Raw genomic sequence first — 19,429 nt, forward strand, 5'->3', positions numbered from 1 at the left:
AGACACACTTTGCAACTTTCAGTATCATTTAAATCGTGAAACGCAATTATCTGATTATATGCTGTCAGTAACATAACAAAAATGGTATTTTCTCAACTGGAAAGAAATATGAAAACATAAATGTTGTATTGTGCAATCACCCGGAGTTCCCGTAAAGGGCTTACTATCTTGAGCAGGAGAGGCTTTGTGAGGTTGGATGAAGTACTTGCCAGATTTAAATATTTATACTTGTAGCATTCATTTCAGAACACCGGACAGAGACGTTTAATTTGTGTCGCTTGCAAGGAAGCCGGATTATGTACCAGGCTAAAAAATGAGAGGAATCTCTACCTGAGAGAAATCAACAATGATACGAGCGATTCGAAATACTTACTTAACCTATTGTCAATACCCCAGATCACCTCAGACATCCCGTCCGTTAGGAAACCCACCCAAGGGACATTTTTGTGGCAAAACCCTAACACGTGCAAATCCTTATGGATGAATCCTCAGGCTGCCGTAATGTAAACCCTACACTTGGATCTGATCGTGGGGATTCCCGTTTGCGTTGCAACCTAAGGGAGCTCTGGGGCTCCGATGGTATTACCCTCGGTATGGGATGGTATTTACAGATGAATCCTGATCCCGAATATACCTCAAACTGTAGACACGGCACGGTCCAAGGAACATCCTTCACACAAAATCACTAGGGAACAACTTGGTGGGATTCTGGTGCATTCCCATGAAGGAAAAGCCTGATTCTGGGAACAATCCCAGCGAAGAAACCCTATGTCAAGTTTACAAACACGTATCTCTCCGGCTTCATTGCTCTGTCGTTCTTGGTAGAAACAGGCGCGGCAACTGGGCATCAGTATAAATTTATAATCTTGTTTGACGCATCAAGCATGTATGCAATCTTATTTTCAATTATCACACTATATATCACGCTTGGCATGGTGTTCAGTCTCTTGAAAATGTAAATAGCATATTGTCATGTTTGGGGGGTTATGTCAGCGAATATTACCCTTGCAAAGAATTTCCTCTGCTGTGTTCAAGCTGGAGAGCCAGCTTCGATTCCCCGGATCACCGTGACGTGTGATATACTGCTGTCTTACGAATAAATAGCTAACATAAAATACACACATGTTATCCAACTGTTATGGCAAAAAATACCAGCATTTCAGCCTATTCAGAATAAAATATGGCCCGATTTCGAGAAGAGAATGTGATCATACAGGTGCAAGATTACCAGAAGCGAGCCCGATTCACGGACCCCTTTGAAATGTAACTGAACCGCGCTATCACGTTACAATGTGACGTATTTTACTCGAATGGACAGTGTAGCTCAGAAAAAATAAGTTATAGTGACTTCTGCAGAGCAAAACAAATTATGACGATAATGGAACGGTTAAGTGACCATAGGGAGTTGATCAGGTGGACAAGATAAATCGGGAGATTGTTGGCGATAAGATAAATTGACTGGGCACAAATGTAGAACAGAAAAACCTATCAGGCATCCGCTTTTGCGAACATACAACATTGACTGTGATTGAAGGTTTGTAAAGATCTCAATATGGATGGAGCTAATACAGCGAAAATATCTGATTATTGGTACGTACCCTGGCTAGACACAATAATGCGATCTACAAATTTTAAGATCGAAAAGGAGGGTAATTGAATTAATGACAGAAAGGCTACAGCAGCGATTTCAATTTGATGGCAAGGAAAGGTTGACGGTGTAATATGAGACTTCATTGGACAGAGTTGCAATGTTCACTATTGCGTTCAAAGTCGCATTCACCACCTGTCACTTCTGTACTATAACATCGTCTAACAGACTCACTGTTTGTTTCTCTGATTATTTTGCAACTTTCTGTTTGGAGAACGTTTTATCACGTACGGTGTTTATTTTCTTGAGTACAATGTTCGAGAGAAGTTGATATTGTGTGATGATGAAGTTGGTCACTCTCAATGGCGTCACGGTCGTTGTGAATACACTGGTCATGTCAAACGTCATGGCTGTCCGCAAGAAAAGGTAGATATGAAAGTATGTCAGACTTATTTCGTAATCAAGGGCCTTTACGTTTACACATTCTGTAACACTGAAGAAACCTCAAAATGGCAGTTTCAAGTTGATCTTAACTAATATCACCATCTTATGATGTTGATAAATCATGTACTACCCTGCTCCTCAGGATAATCAACACCAGGAGTCAAACCAAGGTCTACAGAGTCAGCACCTAGCAAAGTGAACATGGAAAAAAGCTTTAGGCCAAGTTGCCATCAATAAAAAATGATGACCAGGGCATTCTAAAATATTAAAGGGCGAATGTACAGTATTTTTGACATTAGAATGGAGGCCACTGTTCCAGTTATGTCACCGCCAGACGATCGGAGTCTGAGTTATGAAAAGAGGCTGAAGTGCATTTAGACAGTGCGGAAAACGATTAACTAGCAAGGATTTCAGTGCACTTTACAAGTACGTGCGTAACATATATCGCTCTCTACACCAGTATTCATGGTCCTCAACGTAAAGCTGCTTCGTCTTGATACTAGCTGAGCTGGCAGCGGGAGAAAGTCCCAAATTTTCGACTCAAAGCGGGTTCGGCAATATTTGGCTATTCTTGGCACAGGCGGATTAACCCAGCACAAAAACGTGTCGTTTACTTTTAATTAATTGTTCTCAAAATTTACGAGTTTGCAGCGCGTTTGCCATAGCGATCTGTCGAGTAATCAATTATCAAACATTTCAGCGAGTCTACACAAAGGTTCAGTCGCTTCAGTGCCGCAGCCAATATCCTAGTCTCACTGTGTAATGACATTTGTCAGATATAGTTTACTTTTACGCTTTTTTCAAATGTTACTCCTGTAACACTTACTCTTGAAGAAATAATCACCTAACATACTTGGCAATAAATTTCTCGTAAATAATAAGGAGTTCAGGATTTTTTCAAAGGTTGTTATGTCATAGCAAAAGAATGGTACTAAATTTTATCTTCGTTCAGAGCGGAGATGACATAAATTATACGGTATGTGAATAAAGAAATTACGTGTTCGATCCGATAACGTTCAACGACACGTTTTGCATGCAGATATCGGTAAACTAAATGCCAACATAAATTAAACGACAAGGCCATGCTCCGGAAAGGTTCGAGAGACTACATGCAGTATATATCACGATATTGGGAGACAATTACTCAGCAAGTTGTTGGAGCAAAACGAATTAGATTAACCGGGGTTGTTCTATCAAGTTGGTACTTTACTATACGTGTGTTGTTTGCAATGAACGGTGTCTTTCGAGTTTGCTGGCGCGAAATGATCATCTGGCAGACGAGAGAGTCGTGTCAGTAATATAAAGCCAACCGTTCTGTTTATTCCTTGACCAATTTCATTCACTTTTATCATTATCTTTCCAATACCTTGATATTCCTCAGAATTTTATTGGGGCTGTTCCAAACTTGCTTCTACATCGACCAATATTTGCCTTGTCTGACGGGGCCCCGTTGTAAGTAGAAGTGTCAACTTCATTTCAAAATGTCAATGGAGTGTCACATGTTTGGGGCTATTTGCCGAAGTCAGCGTTGCCCTGCGTCCCTTTTCCAGTTTAGTAGCACTGGCGCAATTGCTCGAGATGAACACGATCAATCAAGAGTAAACCTTGATTGGGTACGCCGCTTGATCACGGGCTACAACATTCCCTGCTTTACGACAAAGCTACAACCAATGGTTTACGCTGTAAGGAGTTGTAGTACATTTGTTTTGCACAGCAGCAACAAGACGCATTACAAGCTGCACGTCACATGATGCAACCTCAGTATACAACCTCTCGAAGCCTGTGCTCAAACAACCATTCAATCAATATTACACATTTTAAAAATATGTAACTGCCAAATTCCCAGCAGGGATGTACAATAATACTCTTTTTTTACTGCTTCCGCTTGATATTGTTTTTATCCCTTCCCCTACGCAATTTAGCAAATGAACATTCCCGTACAATTTACCAACAAGAAGATGCCAAGGGGTCCGCTATCGCACAGATGCAGGACGAAAAGGTGTCTATTAGCCTTGTAGCGGGCAAAATTATACAGTGTCTCGAATCAAAAAACGCCAGTAACTGTTCCGTGTTGTCGCTTGTGGCTACGCTTAAATTTGAATGAATGGCGAGTAGAACAATTGAGAACACAATAACTGTCATATGAAAGATAAATGTCAATAATATCATATCGCATCCGGGCATTCATCATTGTTGATGGGGAGCGATTACGTTGTCTTTGTGAAAAGGAAGTCACAGAAACCGACTCGCAGCCGACGCAAACAGCTGGACCGACTTTTGTTTGGGTGGCCATCGCAGTCTGTCGGCTGTAATTAATACGCCACGATGCATTGTATATCTGTCGTCCGTGCACCTTTTGGACTTAATAACAACTGTCGCCATATGCACAATAAGTGTTGCTGAGAGGTTCCGGAGAAATGTTGAATGCGAGCGCATTTCAATTCTTAAAGACCGATGTCACGCGGGTTGTCACGCGTGGTGTACACAGGATAAACACTTGGTGAAGATTATCGGCACGCGCGGCAGTAGTGTATCGATCGACACACAGGGCGGTAGCAGTATCAATTGGATATCAAAATTCAGAATAATTCCCAATAGAAAGATTATGTTTCTTGTGCTTTAATTTGATATTGGTGTATTGGCCAGAAAACTCCTTTTCAAAAACAGAAGAGATGGTTGGACTAACTTTCAACTTTTAAGCAACTCTACTACATAACTGTAGTTGCAATCACATATGACCGCAATTTCAACATTTTATGACAACAAAGCAACAACAACAATAACAACTTGCAATCACAATAAAAACAAAGAAACAAAACAGAGCAACCCTTGGAGTTTACGTCTAGCAGTTGCACTTGACATTTCACCTCATTTTGTGTCGCTTCAAATTTCAATCACAGCATAAACTTGGCAACAGAAAAAAAACCGCCATTTGACAATTCTGCGATTGTAATGAGACCCATGGTAGGTTAATTATCTTGAACATACTGTCTAACGATGCAAATGTATCAACGTTAATGTTGTTTGCGCATGCAGAACTGCATATATGAGAGAGAGAGAGAGAGAGAGAGAGAGAGAGAGAGAGAGAGAGAGAGAGAGAGAGAGAGAGAGAGAGAGAGAGAGAGAGAGAGAGAGAGAGAGAGAGAGAGATGAACAACTCTGCTGCCATGAATTTGAAAATCCACCTTTCTACGACATTAATTTGTACAGAAGTGTACATGTAGCTACCTGTCGCGAGGATAATAAGGGACCCCAGGGAAAGCCACTAAAACAATCATGCTTTGATATGAAAACGCAAGTTCCCGCTTCGCTCATCTTAGTCAGCTCACTGCTGTAGATAACCTTACTTGTAGCCAATTGTAGGACGTTTCCGAACAGAATCATATATTCAGAGATACTGTTTTAGGATTAATTTTCACGGTTGTTTTCTCTGCCGAAGACGTAATCAAAGATGTCTACTGCAATTGTAAGATATTATGTACAGTATTGCATGCAGTGGTGTGACATTTGTCCCCTTTCGGTAAAACTTGAAGGACAGGTTGTTCTCGATGAGAGAGTGGGGGACGCCATCGAGTATAGCCTATCGACAAATATACGAGATTCATACAGAAGTCAAAAATCGGTAAAACTTCTCATCGCTTAGATCGTGCAGAAAGTCGTTCCCCTTTTGGCAAGAACCGTGTTATTCAAGACAAACAGGAGATCCGTAAAGGAGTGCGGTTTATCTCCATCAATATGCAGGGCTTATTTCTTCCGTAAGCGAAAAATGTGACTTAATAACTCGAATTTCCCTTAAGCTCGTTGGTCTTTCAACTGTACGCGACTTGAATAACAATCAGATGAGTAGTTGGAGGTTGAAAACAGTTTTTTCTGTTCAACCATCGCGTCATGATCGGTGAAAGAATTGCATACAGGTTTTAAAATGTGCAACTGAACCAAGGCGACACGTCAATTACCGACGTCACGTCGAGCATTCCATTCTGTTTGTAAAGATGTTAATTCAAATTAGCCGTTTCCAATTAGCGAAATCAATGATTAATAACACCATTAAGAGTGATCGGATAAGATTTTATCTTCACATCACTTGCCCTAATTACTTCTTTGACATGGCTTCTTCACGTTCTTTTTCCCCAAGGGTAGAAGCCCGCGTACTTTCCTCGGAAAGATTGTTTTCCAACTTCATTTGCGGCTTGGTCTGATGATTTTTTTTTATTTAAATAAACTGGCTGTAATACAAATGGTATGATCTGTCCACTCGTCAAGTTTTATCTTCGGTATTAGATATTACCAGCACGTTGGTATAATACGTCTCAATTGGTGGGACGGCTTCCACTTCGCATGTATTCATTCCACGCACGTACCACGCATACATATTGGTTGCTACACAGATGGCCGACTTTTGACGCAGTCGGTGATATTTATCAGTTATCGCACGCGGTCGACAATATTTAATCGTTATCGCTGTAAACCGCACGATATGGCCAGTTAAAATTTGTCAATATTGCGATGGAATAAAATACGCGTGTGCTCTATGCTCAGCGTGTTAGGGCATCGTGAAACGGCGAAATAGAGCTTGGGTCTGCTATGAGTGATGGCTGCATTAACCAGTAATGGATGCGAAAGGGGACCGAGCCATGTTTTAGGATAAATCTTTAAAGCCTTTATTTGAGAACAGGAAGAAAGAGAAAAAATAAAATAGGGTGAAGCGTTAATGCAACTACACATCTCTGCAGCTTTTTAATCGTAACTACGAATTTTTGCCGTTACCTCCATGCTGACAAGACAGTAAGCGTGTTTAACCGAGAAGGAATCTGTCTAACCATCATCGCTAGGAAGATATTACTGTATTAATTCAACTTTAAAGAGGGTAACCATAGCTGCGCCATGGCTCAAACGCATAAAACCCGCCTCAACGATCCCCATCTCGATTACTGAAATAGTTTTTCGGTAATTGCAAATAGCACGGGCAAGTGAGAGCCGCCTGACGAGATAGCTGGATTTAGTGACCCGGCAGCACGGATCAAAGCGATGGAATTTCCGGCTTCATCGTACCAGATGAAGCAGCTGCGTATAACGGAACGCGAAGATGCCACTTTTACAGTTTGCGCTCCTAATCATTTTGAGAACAAGAAAAAGTTAAGAAGAAAGTAGTTCTCAAAGTGACAAAAATCGATATTGACTTTTCAACCTTCTTCTCGAAGGTCGATGGACTCTGGTGACGTCACTCAATTAATAACCAATTAACGGGTGAGAGTTATTTGTGCGAGGATATTGACATTCTCATGATCAATCAGTGAAAATATTAATAAAGGGTAAGCTGAAAGTCAATGAAGCCGACTCGCTGAAAACAAAGGCGGCATTTAATGCAAGAAGGGACATGATAAACAGGTATCTGCAAAGCGAATAACTGAGTAAACACCACCGTGCAATTAACTTTTATCCTTTCTTTGTTGTGATCACGCTTTTCCCATTGAACGGGAAAAATCGAATATGGTTACGTCACTGAAGATAAATCTATCGAGAGATCAACGCCGTCATACACAAAGAATGGGTATAACGGACTCGCGCAGATGTATGGGTCGCGATTCGCGCATGTCACGTTGCCATGGACACCTGCAACACTGATGAGCAACTGCTCTGCAATTAGTCGTCAATATGAACAAACCTTTGACATTTCCGTCGTCAAAGTTACAGGAAGCAGAGATCGTGAAACAATTAAGATGTAGCTCTTCCAACTTGACGAAATCATAGATGCTTAGCTTAGAAAGTGCAATGTCGTGGCTATCTCTTACACCATCGCCACAGCCACCAACCTCACCACCACCACCACCACCACCATCGCCACCACCACCACCACCACCATCAAAATCAATCATCATCATCATCATCATCATCATCATCATCATCATCATCATCATCATCATCATTGTCATCATCATCACCACCACCAACACCAACACCACCAACACCACTATCATCATCATCATCATCATCATCATCATCATCATCATCATCATCATCATCATCATCATCATCATCATCATCATCACCACAACCACCACCACCACCACCACAACAACAACCACAACCACAACCATCACAAATATCATCATCATCATCATCATCATCATCATCATCATCATCATCATCATCATCAATATTATCATCATCCCCATCATCATCATCATCACCATCATCATCACCACCACCACCACCGCCACCATCATCATCGTTGTTGTCGTTAGTTTTGACGCCGAAGACAGCTTCATTATTCTACCATAATGCCAGTGGAGCACTGTACATTTGCAAAGCGACACGCACTTGTCGACTCAACAATTTTTTGTGATTTATAAAAAAAACGAAAGATACCATGCATTCGTCGGTGACATCCTGTCTGCTTACGGTTTGTCTTTAGATGCGCTTTTTAACGCGGGGATGACAGACCGAAGTTAAACTGGTCCATTAGTAACTTTACACTTCTTGTACCAGCCTCTTCTGAGTATTAATGTTTCTTTCTTTTGCTATGGAACATTTTATTCCTAAGTGGATTCGAGGCCTAATAAAAGCTTTTGCCTTCTCTCTGTACCGCCACACCACTAATCCCGACACTGTCAACGCAACCGACGACTGTCAACATGTCCTGCAAAAGCTATAAAACCGACGACTACTCTTTCAAATTTATCATCCTAAAATAAATTCAAGGACGACACCAGACTGTAGGTCCTCAGGCCGAGCAAAATATCGCCTGCCATCATCATGACAGTCTGGTGCATAACTAAACATATTTCAAGTTGACCTGTTTATTTTGTATGAACTACCCATTCTCCCTCAGATCTTCTGACCGACAGCACTGAACGCCTTGTATTCTGTTTGCCATTCTGACTACGGTTGCTCAGTTCGCTTCACAACGTCAGCATTTGTTTGGGCGGGAAAGATGAGTTAAAATTTTTCTGCAGACAAGAAATTCGCACCTGTGCTTTCTGTGTCGCAAAAACGTGACAACGCTTCGTCTTTTAAAGGGTACTGTATTGGATTCTCTTAATTGTTTGAATGACAAATAACACGTCAATTTGTACAGAATCGTTTGAGAAAGTTTAGTAGAAGTGCCAATAAAACGGCATATTGAGTCATCACCTTTGAGAAGACCGAGAGAATTCACACCATCTCTTAGTCGGAAACCAATATTGATACTTTGACTTCAAGGTTTGTGTAGCTGACTTCCACTCTAAGAGCGCCATTGATCCAAAGCCACCTTTTAACAAGATTAAAAATCAATGCTCATCGCACGATTTTGAACTCCTGCCCTTTCCTACGGAATGAGTCAAGCAAATGGCATACATTTGGTTGTCCAATCCAAAGGAATGGAAGCTGCAACACGTAAATCTCCCGAGGCGTTTTAATAATTAAACATCGATATTTGAAATGAATAACCTAGCTTGGTTTCGTGGACTATAAGACCAGTGGTTGTGTGCGTGATAAACCTTTTTTTAAAAAATTAACTGTCGCAACATAATTATACGTACAATAAATTATATCATTTTATGTTTCGTTCAATGTGGTCTTTATTTGAGGAAGATTTTACATCCGTTCGAGTTCAATCATAGATTCCTACATAAATCTCTCTCTCTCTCTCTCTCTCTCTCTCTCTCTCTCTCTCTCTCTCTCTCTCTCTCTCTCTCTCTCTCTCTCTCTCTCTCTCTGACAAAGCTTGTAACATGAACAGTGACGGCTATCAACGGAACGTAAATAGCTTGTAACGTGGAACAGAACGACACTTGTGAATTCGTCTTGACCTCCGTGTTGTTTCAGAGTGTTGGGTGTATATTAAAGACGTGGAGACCATGTCTACGCATCGAATCTAGATAAGTTACTTGTACACATATAGATATTAAATTGTTATCTCAGTTGTTGTTAGAGAAGTTTTATTGCAAAGATAACCAAAATAAATCTATTTGCGCTTTTTACATTCAAAACTTGGTATGCTGTTATTTCCACCCTTTATCCGTACTAATATATGTGTAAGTTGAATATATATATATATATATATATATATATATATATATATATATATATATATATATATATATATATATATATATATATATATATATATATATGTATGGGTGTGTGTCTGTGTCTGTGTGTACAAGTGTTTGTTATCTTATTACCTCCGGTGCTAAACATCGACCAGCTCCCTTTGTTGAAAATAAAATGTAATTGCTATGTCCTATCAACTTTAAAGGTATACTGTCACCTATTCCAATTTTGCCACAGTTACCACGGAAAGAGAAAATCTAACCAATCACAGATTTTAAGCGGGTAGCCACTTTTTAAAAACAGCGCCCTCACACAGGCATTTTGAATGGCAAGGAACACCCCTTTGACCATATATGGGTAGATTACAGGTGACTGTATACCTTTAATGTCCACACATCCATCTTGAGTAACATATTGAACTATGCTTTATTTTTAGCTAAGGTGTTCACGACAGAATTAGTCGCTTTCTGTCTATGTTTGTCTGTCATAGTTTTTAATAAGTGGCTAAGATTAAAATAAAATGGTAAAATTTAGTGCTCAGACGAATCGGATAAAAATGAATGATTTTGGACAAAAGTTTGCACTGTTACGCTGCTGGCCTAAGTAAAGGTTTTGAAAAAAGACACTATTTCAATTTTCACTAAAGTTTAGTAAGATTGGACAAAAAAAATTAATCGTAACCGTTCGAAGATACGCATTGGCACTATTAAAGAGCTTACATGTGAATAGCAGACTACAAAATATGCCAATTTGGAAAATTTAATCAACATATATCTCAAAACGGACAGACATGTCATTTTATCATGAACATAATTAAACCAAGTTTCAGTCCACAATGTCAATTTCATCAGTAGTTCATTCCAAATATTCGGCTTTGGTAACACTGTAACCATACGACAGTGAGTATACTCAAGTAGTTGTACTGCTATCCTCGAAAGGCAGATATCTTATCTGCAAATATATTCGAACGAGGTGGAATCTGAGACACACCTATCGGAATGTCATAAATTTCTGACTGTACGGTGTCCTCGCCGGTATTGCTTCTGAACCATGTTTATATATCCTTATTGGGCGGGTGATTTAGGTGGTGAAAGTCGACTTGAATGGTGGTGTCTGTATGAAATGGACGCCAATTCGACGTTTTATTAACAGTTTGCGTATGTAAAGAACTTTCGTTATTAGTCGCTTTACTTTTCAAACTTTGCCAAACACTTGCTCTGGCAACACATAACTTAACGACCTCCAGAACGAGTCTTGGTGATTGAGTTCTGTTTGGATTTTTTGTTATCTTAAGAAACATTCATTAATTGCGTAGTGTCTTGTATATTTTGGTTTCTGTTCTGATGTGTGTTGTCTTAAGAAAATGTGTTAATTACATCCTGACTTGTATATGTTGGTTAACATAGCGTATGTTACGAATTCTTAACTGATTCTTTTTCGTCGACTCCGAAATGGATCAATAATGTTGACACTTGCGTAATTTGGAGCATTGTCAGGAACATTTCAGAAATAATGCAATTTTCCAGTGGTTAATGTCATGTTGACACAACAAAATGAGCATTTCATTATATTGAGCAGTTTCCAACTGGTAAGCACGAAAGTCTGCTCTTACAGTAACTTTGGGTTTTCTTGCCCTTTCAAATGAAGTCTGGAAGTTTCCGAAGTTTCGGCATACATGTTTCTATTAAAGTTACCCCAAAACGTAAGTTAGCATACGCCGAAACTTTGGAAAAGGTTCTTGACCATTTGACATACATGTTAGCTAAGTGGAGTGGGTACAAATGTGACTACACCTATCGCAATCACCGGAAAGCTTAAAGGAAAGGAAGTTGTCATGTGAATGTAACATCTCGGGATTGTCAAGAAACCGATATTAGACAGAAAAAATGGCCTCATTTTCTCACAGCTGTCACAGATTTCTGTAATACTAAGTGTTAAAATTTCGCCTGTGAGAAGCGAGAGACTAAATTTACGTGCGTCAAACACGGATATTTGTGTCCAGAGAAATTGACCGTAATTCTAAAAGACAACGTTATAACAAGCGGTGTGATTTTAATGTACAGGGTACACCTTATGGTCAACGGCTATCATTTATACCACCTCTACATTAGCCGGTCTTGTCCACGTTTATATGCTCAGAATCTGGAAAGAATGCCTGAACAAATCACACTTCACAAGGTTCGCCTTAGGCACGAACATTAATTTCCTGTACTTCGGAAATAACATAGCAAGAGGTAGCTTTGTTAGTTAGAAAAAAAGACACTTTGCAACCGGGAAGATTAAAACCGCAAGGAATTGTGGGTATGCACGAGATGGAAAACAGGATGTCAACTGAAGGGTAAAGAATGGACCGGCAAATCTAAGCTACATTTGATGGTTCAGTCGATGTGAACGTCACAATGGAGGGAATATTACTTAACACTGTCATTTCAGGGCAGTTTACGCTGGTATGGTAATCGCTTAAGCTTATTATATCAGCGTAAAATATGACAAACCTGTTATTTGCAATTCCGTTTTACGGTCAGTGATATTTAAGGTTCAATCGCTCACTTGAAACACTAACGTACATTAACGATGTGGGCATACTGCCAATTTCCGGAGAACTGCATCGGCCTGTGTCTCTGTTCTGTCTATGTCTCTCTATCTTTGTCTGTCTGTCTGTCTGTCTGTCTGTCTGTCTGTCTGTCTGTCTGTCTGTCTTTTCTGTCTGTGTCTCTCTATCTCTGTCCGCCTGTCTTGTCTCTCTCTATCTCTGTCACCTGTCTGTCTGTCTATCTCTGTCTGTCTGTCTGTCTGTCTGTCTGTCTGTCTGTCTGTCTGTCTGTCTGTCGTCTGTCTGTCTGTCTCTCTCTCTCTCTCTCTCTCTCTCTCTCTCTCTCTCTCTCTCTTCTCTCTCTCTCTCTCTCTCTCTCTCTCTCTCTCTCTCTTCTCCTCTCTCTCTCTCTCTCTCTCTCTCTCTCTCTCTCTCTCTCTCTCCCCCCTTCCTCCCTTACCCACCTACAAGACCATCAGACCATCGGATTCATGACATATAACTGCCGCACACTAAAAGTAGGAAACTGAGAGTGATTACTATCTCGGAAGGATTTGTGGATGAACAAACTAGAGAGTGAGATATTGAAATTCACGATGTATTTCAATGAATCTGTCTCGTGTATTAGCAAGGTGATGTGTTTGTTGAGAGGATTCCTCGACAGTAGGAACATACAGATACTGAGCACATTGCTTTGGTCGATGTCAATACACTATCGACATACAAACACAAATCCAAATGAAAAACAAAGCGTAAAATGCAGAATTGGCGATTTCGAATGAAATAGCGAATGTATGAATTATCAATAAACAAACAAATAAATAAACAGACAAGCAAACAATCAAATAATTAAATAAATAAATAAATAAATAAATAAATAAATAAATATAATTATTTTATGCAGGTAAGTACATACAAACATATATTGAAAGATACAAATTCATAATTTTTAATCTGCAATTTGGATATTTTCTCTATCTGTGCTTCATCCTACAAAATAGATTGCTTTAAAGGCGTATGCAGGTGTTCTACGCTAATGATCATTAAACAACATCTTTTTTTTTTAGATTGTAGGGCTGTACGTAAGCTCACTGATGCACGGGGATTGGTTTGACATGGAACGTTAACTACGAATAATTACACGCATGAGTTACATACAAACAGCATGGCATAGTTTCCTCGTTGAACTGGATTTCTTTTACAATGAAAGGAAACCAGTAAAAACGTCTCTTCCTACCTCCCGGCTGCATGTGCAACCACACCCGGAACGGTTAGTGCCGTTGTATGATTCCAAATCATCGTACACCGAGATTTTGATGGTGGAAATTGACACGTCAGTTTTGGCATTGCGGTTTTACGTCGCATCTACGCTTAAATGAGCATTTTCCTGTTATCAATTTTCCCACAGTTAATTAATGAGATTTAAGCTGTCATGCGTGGGATTACGATTTTTTCCTTACTTTTTAATCCCCATTATGACTTACTGCATAAACCGTTATAAATTACACGGGCGGCTTGGAAAATTACAATCAATCTATGTCGAATGTAAGGCGGCACGTGTCAAGAATAATTTCGCCTGTTGTTTTTGTTGTTGTTACTTTAATGGTGATGATGATGATGATGATGATGATGTTGCTGCTGCTGTTGTTGTTGTTGTTGTTGTTGTTGATGATGATGATGATGATGATGATGATGATGATGATGATGATGATGATGATGATGATGATGATGATGGTTACCGTTGATAGAGTGGTTGTGTTGGTACGTGAAGAGGGGAAAATGAAAGGAGGCACGCTGATAACTGAGCACGTTGGCGATTTTACCAGCCATGCATCATCTCACCCAGCTCCATGACAGCAGATTAGAGCAGTGAAATCCTTGCTAGTCTGCTCGTCTCGTCTACTCTCGGTATTTTTAGCTTTTGCGAGCTGAGAAAGAGTATTAAGTGGATCTCAGATAAAGAATTTACTTTATACGGCCCGTGTAACGTTATGAAAGGGTCATTGAGGTTTATCTCGTGTTTCTTAAAGAGGCAATCTGTCAAAAAGTCACGTCCTCAGTCTACATATACGATACTTATTATCACAAAAGCACTTTCGACTTGAGCATTAAGTTAAAAGGGAATCTTTGAGAGATTGATATATCAATTTCTATGATTGAAAATTGTTCCTCTCATAATGTGAACATCAAAGTGTGTTTGCGTTGTAAATGTCTATATCATTCAGAGATTGTTCAAAATTACAACGAATCACAGTATTATAACGTACTGTCCATTTTCAAATAAATGCTGTTGATATTGTAACGGACCTGAACAGAGACACTCATGAGGAGGCCCGTGCTGAGGCGTGTGGTAGTTACCTGGGCACACGTGTGTATTATACAATCATAAGAACCCGAGCCTTGAAGTGCATTGGTATATATGTTTTCCCCCGTCGTGTTACGCCGTTTTTGTAAAAGAGAGCGTGGGTGACTCGAAATCAACCACCTGGTATTTTTGAGCACAACACAACACAAGCCGCCCTCTCGCCCAGCGCCAATGTGACTCAAGACTTAATTACAGTTCGTGGCACATTTTCCCGGCGGACACTTCAAACGGACTCGTCAGACAGTTCAGCAGACGTAGTGTCTCAAAGTCCGCTTCACCAAGGTGATCTGGTCATAGCCGTGGTATTAGAGTTTACAAATTGAGTTTGACATAAATTATCATTTCGATCACGAAATCGACAAACGCATTCAAGGTAATTACAGAAACGACATGGTGCCCGTCTACTATGCATGCACTTCAACGATACATTTTGCCTGATTGATAAATCTTTAAAAAATGGGTCAAGGGGTCCTGACATGTGTTAGTTTCCTTACAGTTTCTGTTCACTTATCTTAATCTCAACTGTTAATTTCAAAAGGGTCAAATATGTTTGTTTTTGTTATTGGCATGTACCTCCAAAGCGAATCACAGAGATACTATCTCGAATAACTAAACAGGCCTAATGGTTATGGACATTAAGACAATAAATCATTAGAAAATAGAGCTTTCGTCGCGGCTGTATGTTCAGCTCTGAAGTGCAGTGGTATAGTTAAGTGCCAGTCTGATTTAAAAGATTCTGGTTTTTATTATATTGACATTACCAACATTAATATGCGAAAAATTTACACACACATACCAGTAGTTTTGAAGTAGAGATATAAGCAGCGCAATTCAGTTTTTACAATTTCCTATGACATATTTCTATTTGAGTAATATGTGCCTCGCAACTGCATGGAGATGAGCGCGAATAAAACTTTTGATGAAAAACTGGTTCCCTGATGAAAGCGTTTCGATAACATTTTGCGAGTAGGCTTATAAAGGCTTCATCAGTATTCAACGTGAGAACCACGGTATGTCACACATTTCTGCCAGTTTTTGATAACTTGCATCGTCGAATTTGACTATGATCTTGTAACCCGATGAGGAAGCAGGGCGGCATTCTGCGACTGAACTATTTATATGATCCTACAAAATATTTTGGCGATCATGTAAAAGTGGTAGATTTCCAAGTAGATTTTTGTTTGAACTTTGGTCCGAGTTAGTGCACTAAGCGGCATCCATGGACGTGTTTTGTCATTCATGATTAACCAGACCTTATTAATCAACTCTGAATATAAATTTCCTCCATCTTCAAGCAGTGGAAATGCTACTCTCGGATTCAGAACATAAATATGGACAATATAATTTCACAGGGGCCGCAGGAGCAATGATTTTGTCGATTACAGTATCATGATGTAAAGGAGACCGATGAACTTGTACAATATGGGAACACTCCAAATTACTATTTACGTCCTTCTATAGAACAATATTACCGTAATTCTCACAGTGGTATAACGAGCAGTTTTACTCATATGATTTATCTGTAAACTTTATTTCATTATGAATTTTACACAAAGGGTTTATGAGAAACAAAACAAACCCTGCAACTTGTCTGGCTCCCTTATCACTTTTAGTTGAAGACTTTACAAAGATAACATACAATGACAGGTGAACTTCCACCGACTTTCGATTTCTGTTTCCAAGTCAGTCTCATTTCAATCCTGTCTTGTACACAGACTTCAGGAATATAATGTGGTCTTTTAATACTCCGACAGATAAAAATTTCATTACAATGGCAATGCCTTTTCTCCATTTCTACTTTTTGTCAAATCGATTGTTGTAGCCACCAACTATCTTTTGAAACTGACCATGTCACTTGTTTACGATATGACAAGACAGAATAGGCCCTGCGGGCCAGATATTTAGATTCGGAATCTCAACATTTTTACGATTCTTTGTCAGTCAAAGGCATACCAGAAAGAAAGCGTATAATTTTCTAATTTCATGATATATATTTGATATATATATATATATATATATATATATATATATATATATATATATATATATATATATATATATATAATATATCTCGTGGGAAATTACAGTGTTCGATGCCAAAAGCAGAACGTTATAAATAATAACACCAATTACTTCAAGTACAAAGTAATAATAATATGTTACTTAAGTTTCATGCATCCTTCAATCTTCAGATTTATATATATATTTTATATATATATATATATATATATATATATATATATATATATATATATGCACAGACTGTTTCATCTTAAAAAATCTAATTTCTTTTGTTATGTGTGCTTCACTGGCAGCTTCGTTAATATGATTAGAGAAACAGCTGTTTAGCAAGGACTAGGTTATCACGAGTGATCATGTTTTTTCTGGTGAGAGTCAGATTGCAAGAAAGGCATATCCCTTCCAAGTCACGTAGAAAGTATTCCCATAATTTTGCACTCTTGTTTTCATCGTGTCATTGTAGAAGCCGTGCATCTTGACCCTCTGGATGGGCATGTCAGTCTTCGCGACTGGACGACTTTAACACACCACACTTCAAGCGGCAAGAATCAAACCCATTAGCACGATTGTCGCACAGAAGGCTTTAAAGCCACCGCACACGTTCTAGCGGGTGACGGCTGGCTGTTGGATTTAAGACAAATCTATGATAAGCGAAGTGAAATAAATTGAAGTGATAGAGACCTCACCTTGAGTGGAATATACAATCACCAGGGCGGCGTTTAGTATGATTTCCAACCACAAACTAGCCATGATTGTGCCACTCTGTCGGTCACCGAGTTCGTATAGTCATCGCAGTCGATCAACGTGTAAGGTCTTTGCCCCCTTTCCCACACCACAGCACCGTCGGTGTTCAACACCACCCGTGTGGGTTCGAGTCTGAACGCCAAGCTTTGGATACTCGCCTACGAAGAGAGAGCGTCTCCTTGCAACGTTTTCATCACCAGATTGATCCAACCGTTAGTCAGCGTCACACGTCGGTTTACAAATAGAATCACTTCAAGCAATACGTAAAGCAGAAATTAACCTCTCCGACTTTATCTGTGGTGGTGATGAGGGGATCGTTGCGAGATTCACCTTGAACTTAGACTTTCGTTGCCGTAGATGACGCACTGCTGAATCGTTGACAAGCTTGGTTTTGTTTTCCGCAACCAAGGTACCCGTTTTCAGCAGGAAGCGAGTGATCATGCCACCAGCGAACTAATAAAAATATACGCTCTTCCACAAACGCACTTTACGACGTAGGTCCGAGATTAGGAACAGTCTTGCAATTGTAAAAATGTTTTCACTGGAGAAGATTGCCTGAGTCAAGTGGACGTGTCGAAAGACCTGAGAGATGTGTTTTTATCAGAGCTAAAGTCTGACCTATCACTGCGAGGCAACATGTACAGTCCCGACGCTCTCGGAGAAGTGCGCGCTGTGGTTCGATTCTCTTCGGGTAAAGCCAATCTCGACGGAGCGCGGCAAGAGGAGTTCAATTAGGTCAACGTCATCCATCAATGTGATAGTCAACGCCGAACGTAATAGAAATATCGACCCAGAATCGTGAACGGCGACGTCATCAGAATTGTACTCGTCCGCACACAGGCACCAACTTCAACTAGAGCGGGCGTAACAGCTGTCCACATACCGTGAAAAGTGTTGAAGGAGGTGATGACGTCACGTGAACGGCTGCTACAGAATGACAGGAACGTCACAGCGATGCAACGTCTCCAGCTCAATTATGTATTATCTTGCGCCTCGGGTAAAAAAGAATTCAAGGTCACTCGGAGGTAATTTTCAGTGCTGTCATTTGACATTCCGACAGTGAACTTACATGACACAATTTATTTCTACTGTGACTTGACATATGCCTGAACGGTATCTCCAGAGAGATCATCATCAATGGTGACATAGCATTGGGGAAAATGTTTAAAACGTTTAATGTTTCATTGTATGACAGTAAAAATCAGTTAATGACCTTCAGTATGATACATTAACATTTTTGCAGAGATGCTTGTAATGCATGTAACGGATAATGACATTCATTTGATGTTCTTGAACCAAAGTCCAAGAGTCTGAGGTCACTCATATCTGCCAGATTGTTATATTGTTAGTAGTTATTATTTGTCAAGATATCGCTTTTCGATGATGGAATTGCTGACATGCCAGCGGGATTGAGAGAGAGAGAGAGAGAGAGAGAGAAAGAGAGAGAGAGAGAGAGAGAGAGAGAGAGAGAGAGAGAGAGAGAGAGAGAGAGAGAGAGAGAGAGAGAGGACAAACGGAAACATGGATGGATAAATAGAGCCATGCATAGTGACAGACAAACTGACAGGCAAGCAGGAAGAGACATACAGCCGGAGTGAAGGAAAAATACACGAAACATGACAGGCATATGGACAAGTGAAGAGCGACATTCGCTGACAGACGAAAGCTGTATGAGCACTGACATCGAGGTCTGCGTTAA

General features: G+C 39.9%; 1 protein-coding gene across 1 annotated transcript in view; it reads right to left on the reverse strand.

Moving 5' to 3' along the window:
* Window positions 1-18,585, reverse strand: part of LOC139120415 (neuronal acetylcholine receptor subunit alpha-10-like) — a 46,555-nt gene extending 27,970 nt beyond the window's left edge. The window contains exon 1 of the mRNA XM_070684815.1: window positions 17,673-18,585. Coding sequence (XP_070540916.1) covers window positions 17,673-17,736 — 64 coding nt within the window. The 5' untranslated portion in view covers window positions 17,737-18,585. The remainder of the gene's footprint in view (window positions 1-17,672) is intronic.
* Window positions 18,586-19,429: the final 844 nt, after the last annotated feature.

The sequence above is a fragment of the Ptychodera flava genome, chromosome 20 (genome assembly GCF_041260155.1).
Source record: "Ptychodera flava strain L36383 chromosome 20, AS_Pfla_20210202, whole genome shotgun sequence".
Taxonomy (NCBI): Eukaryota; Metazoa; Hemichordata; class Enteropneusta; family Ptychoderidae; genus Ptychodera; species Ptychodera flava.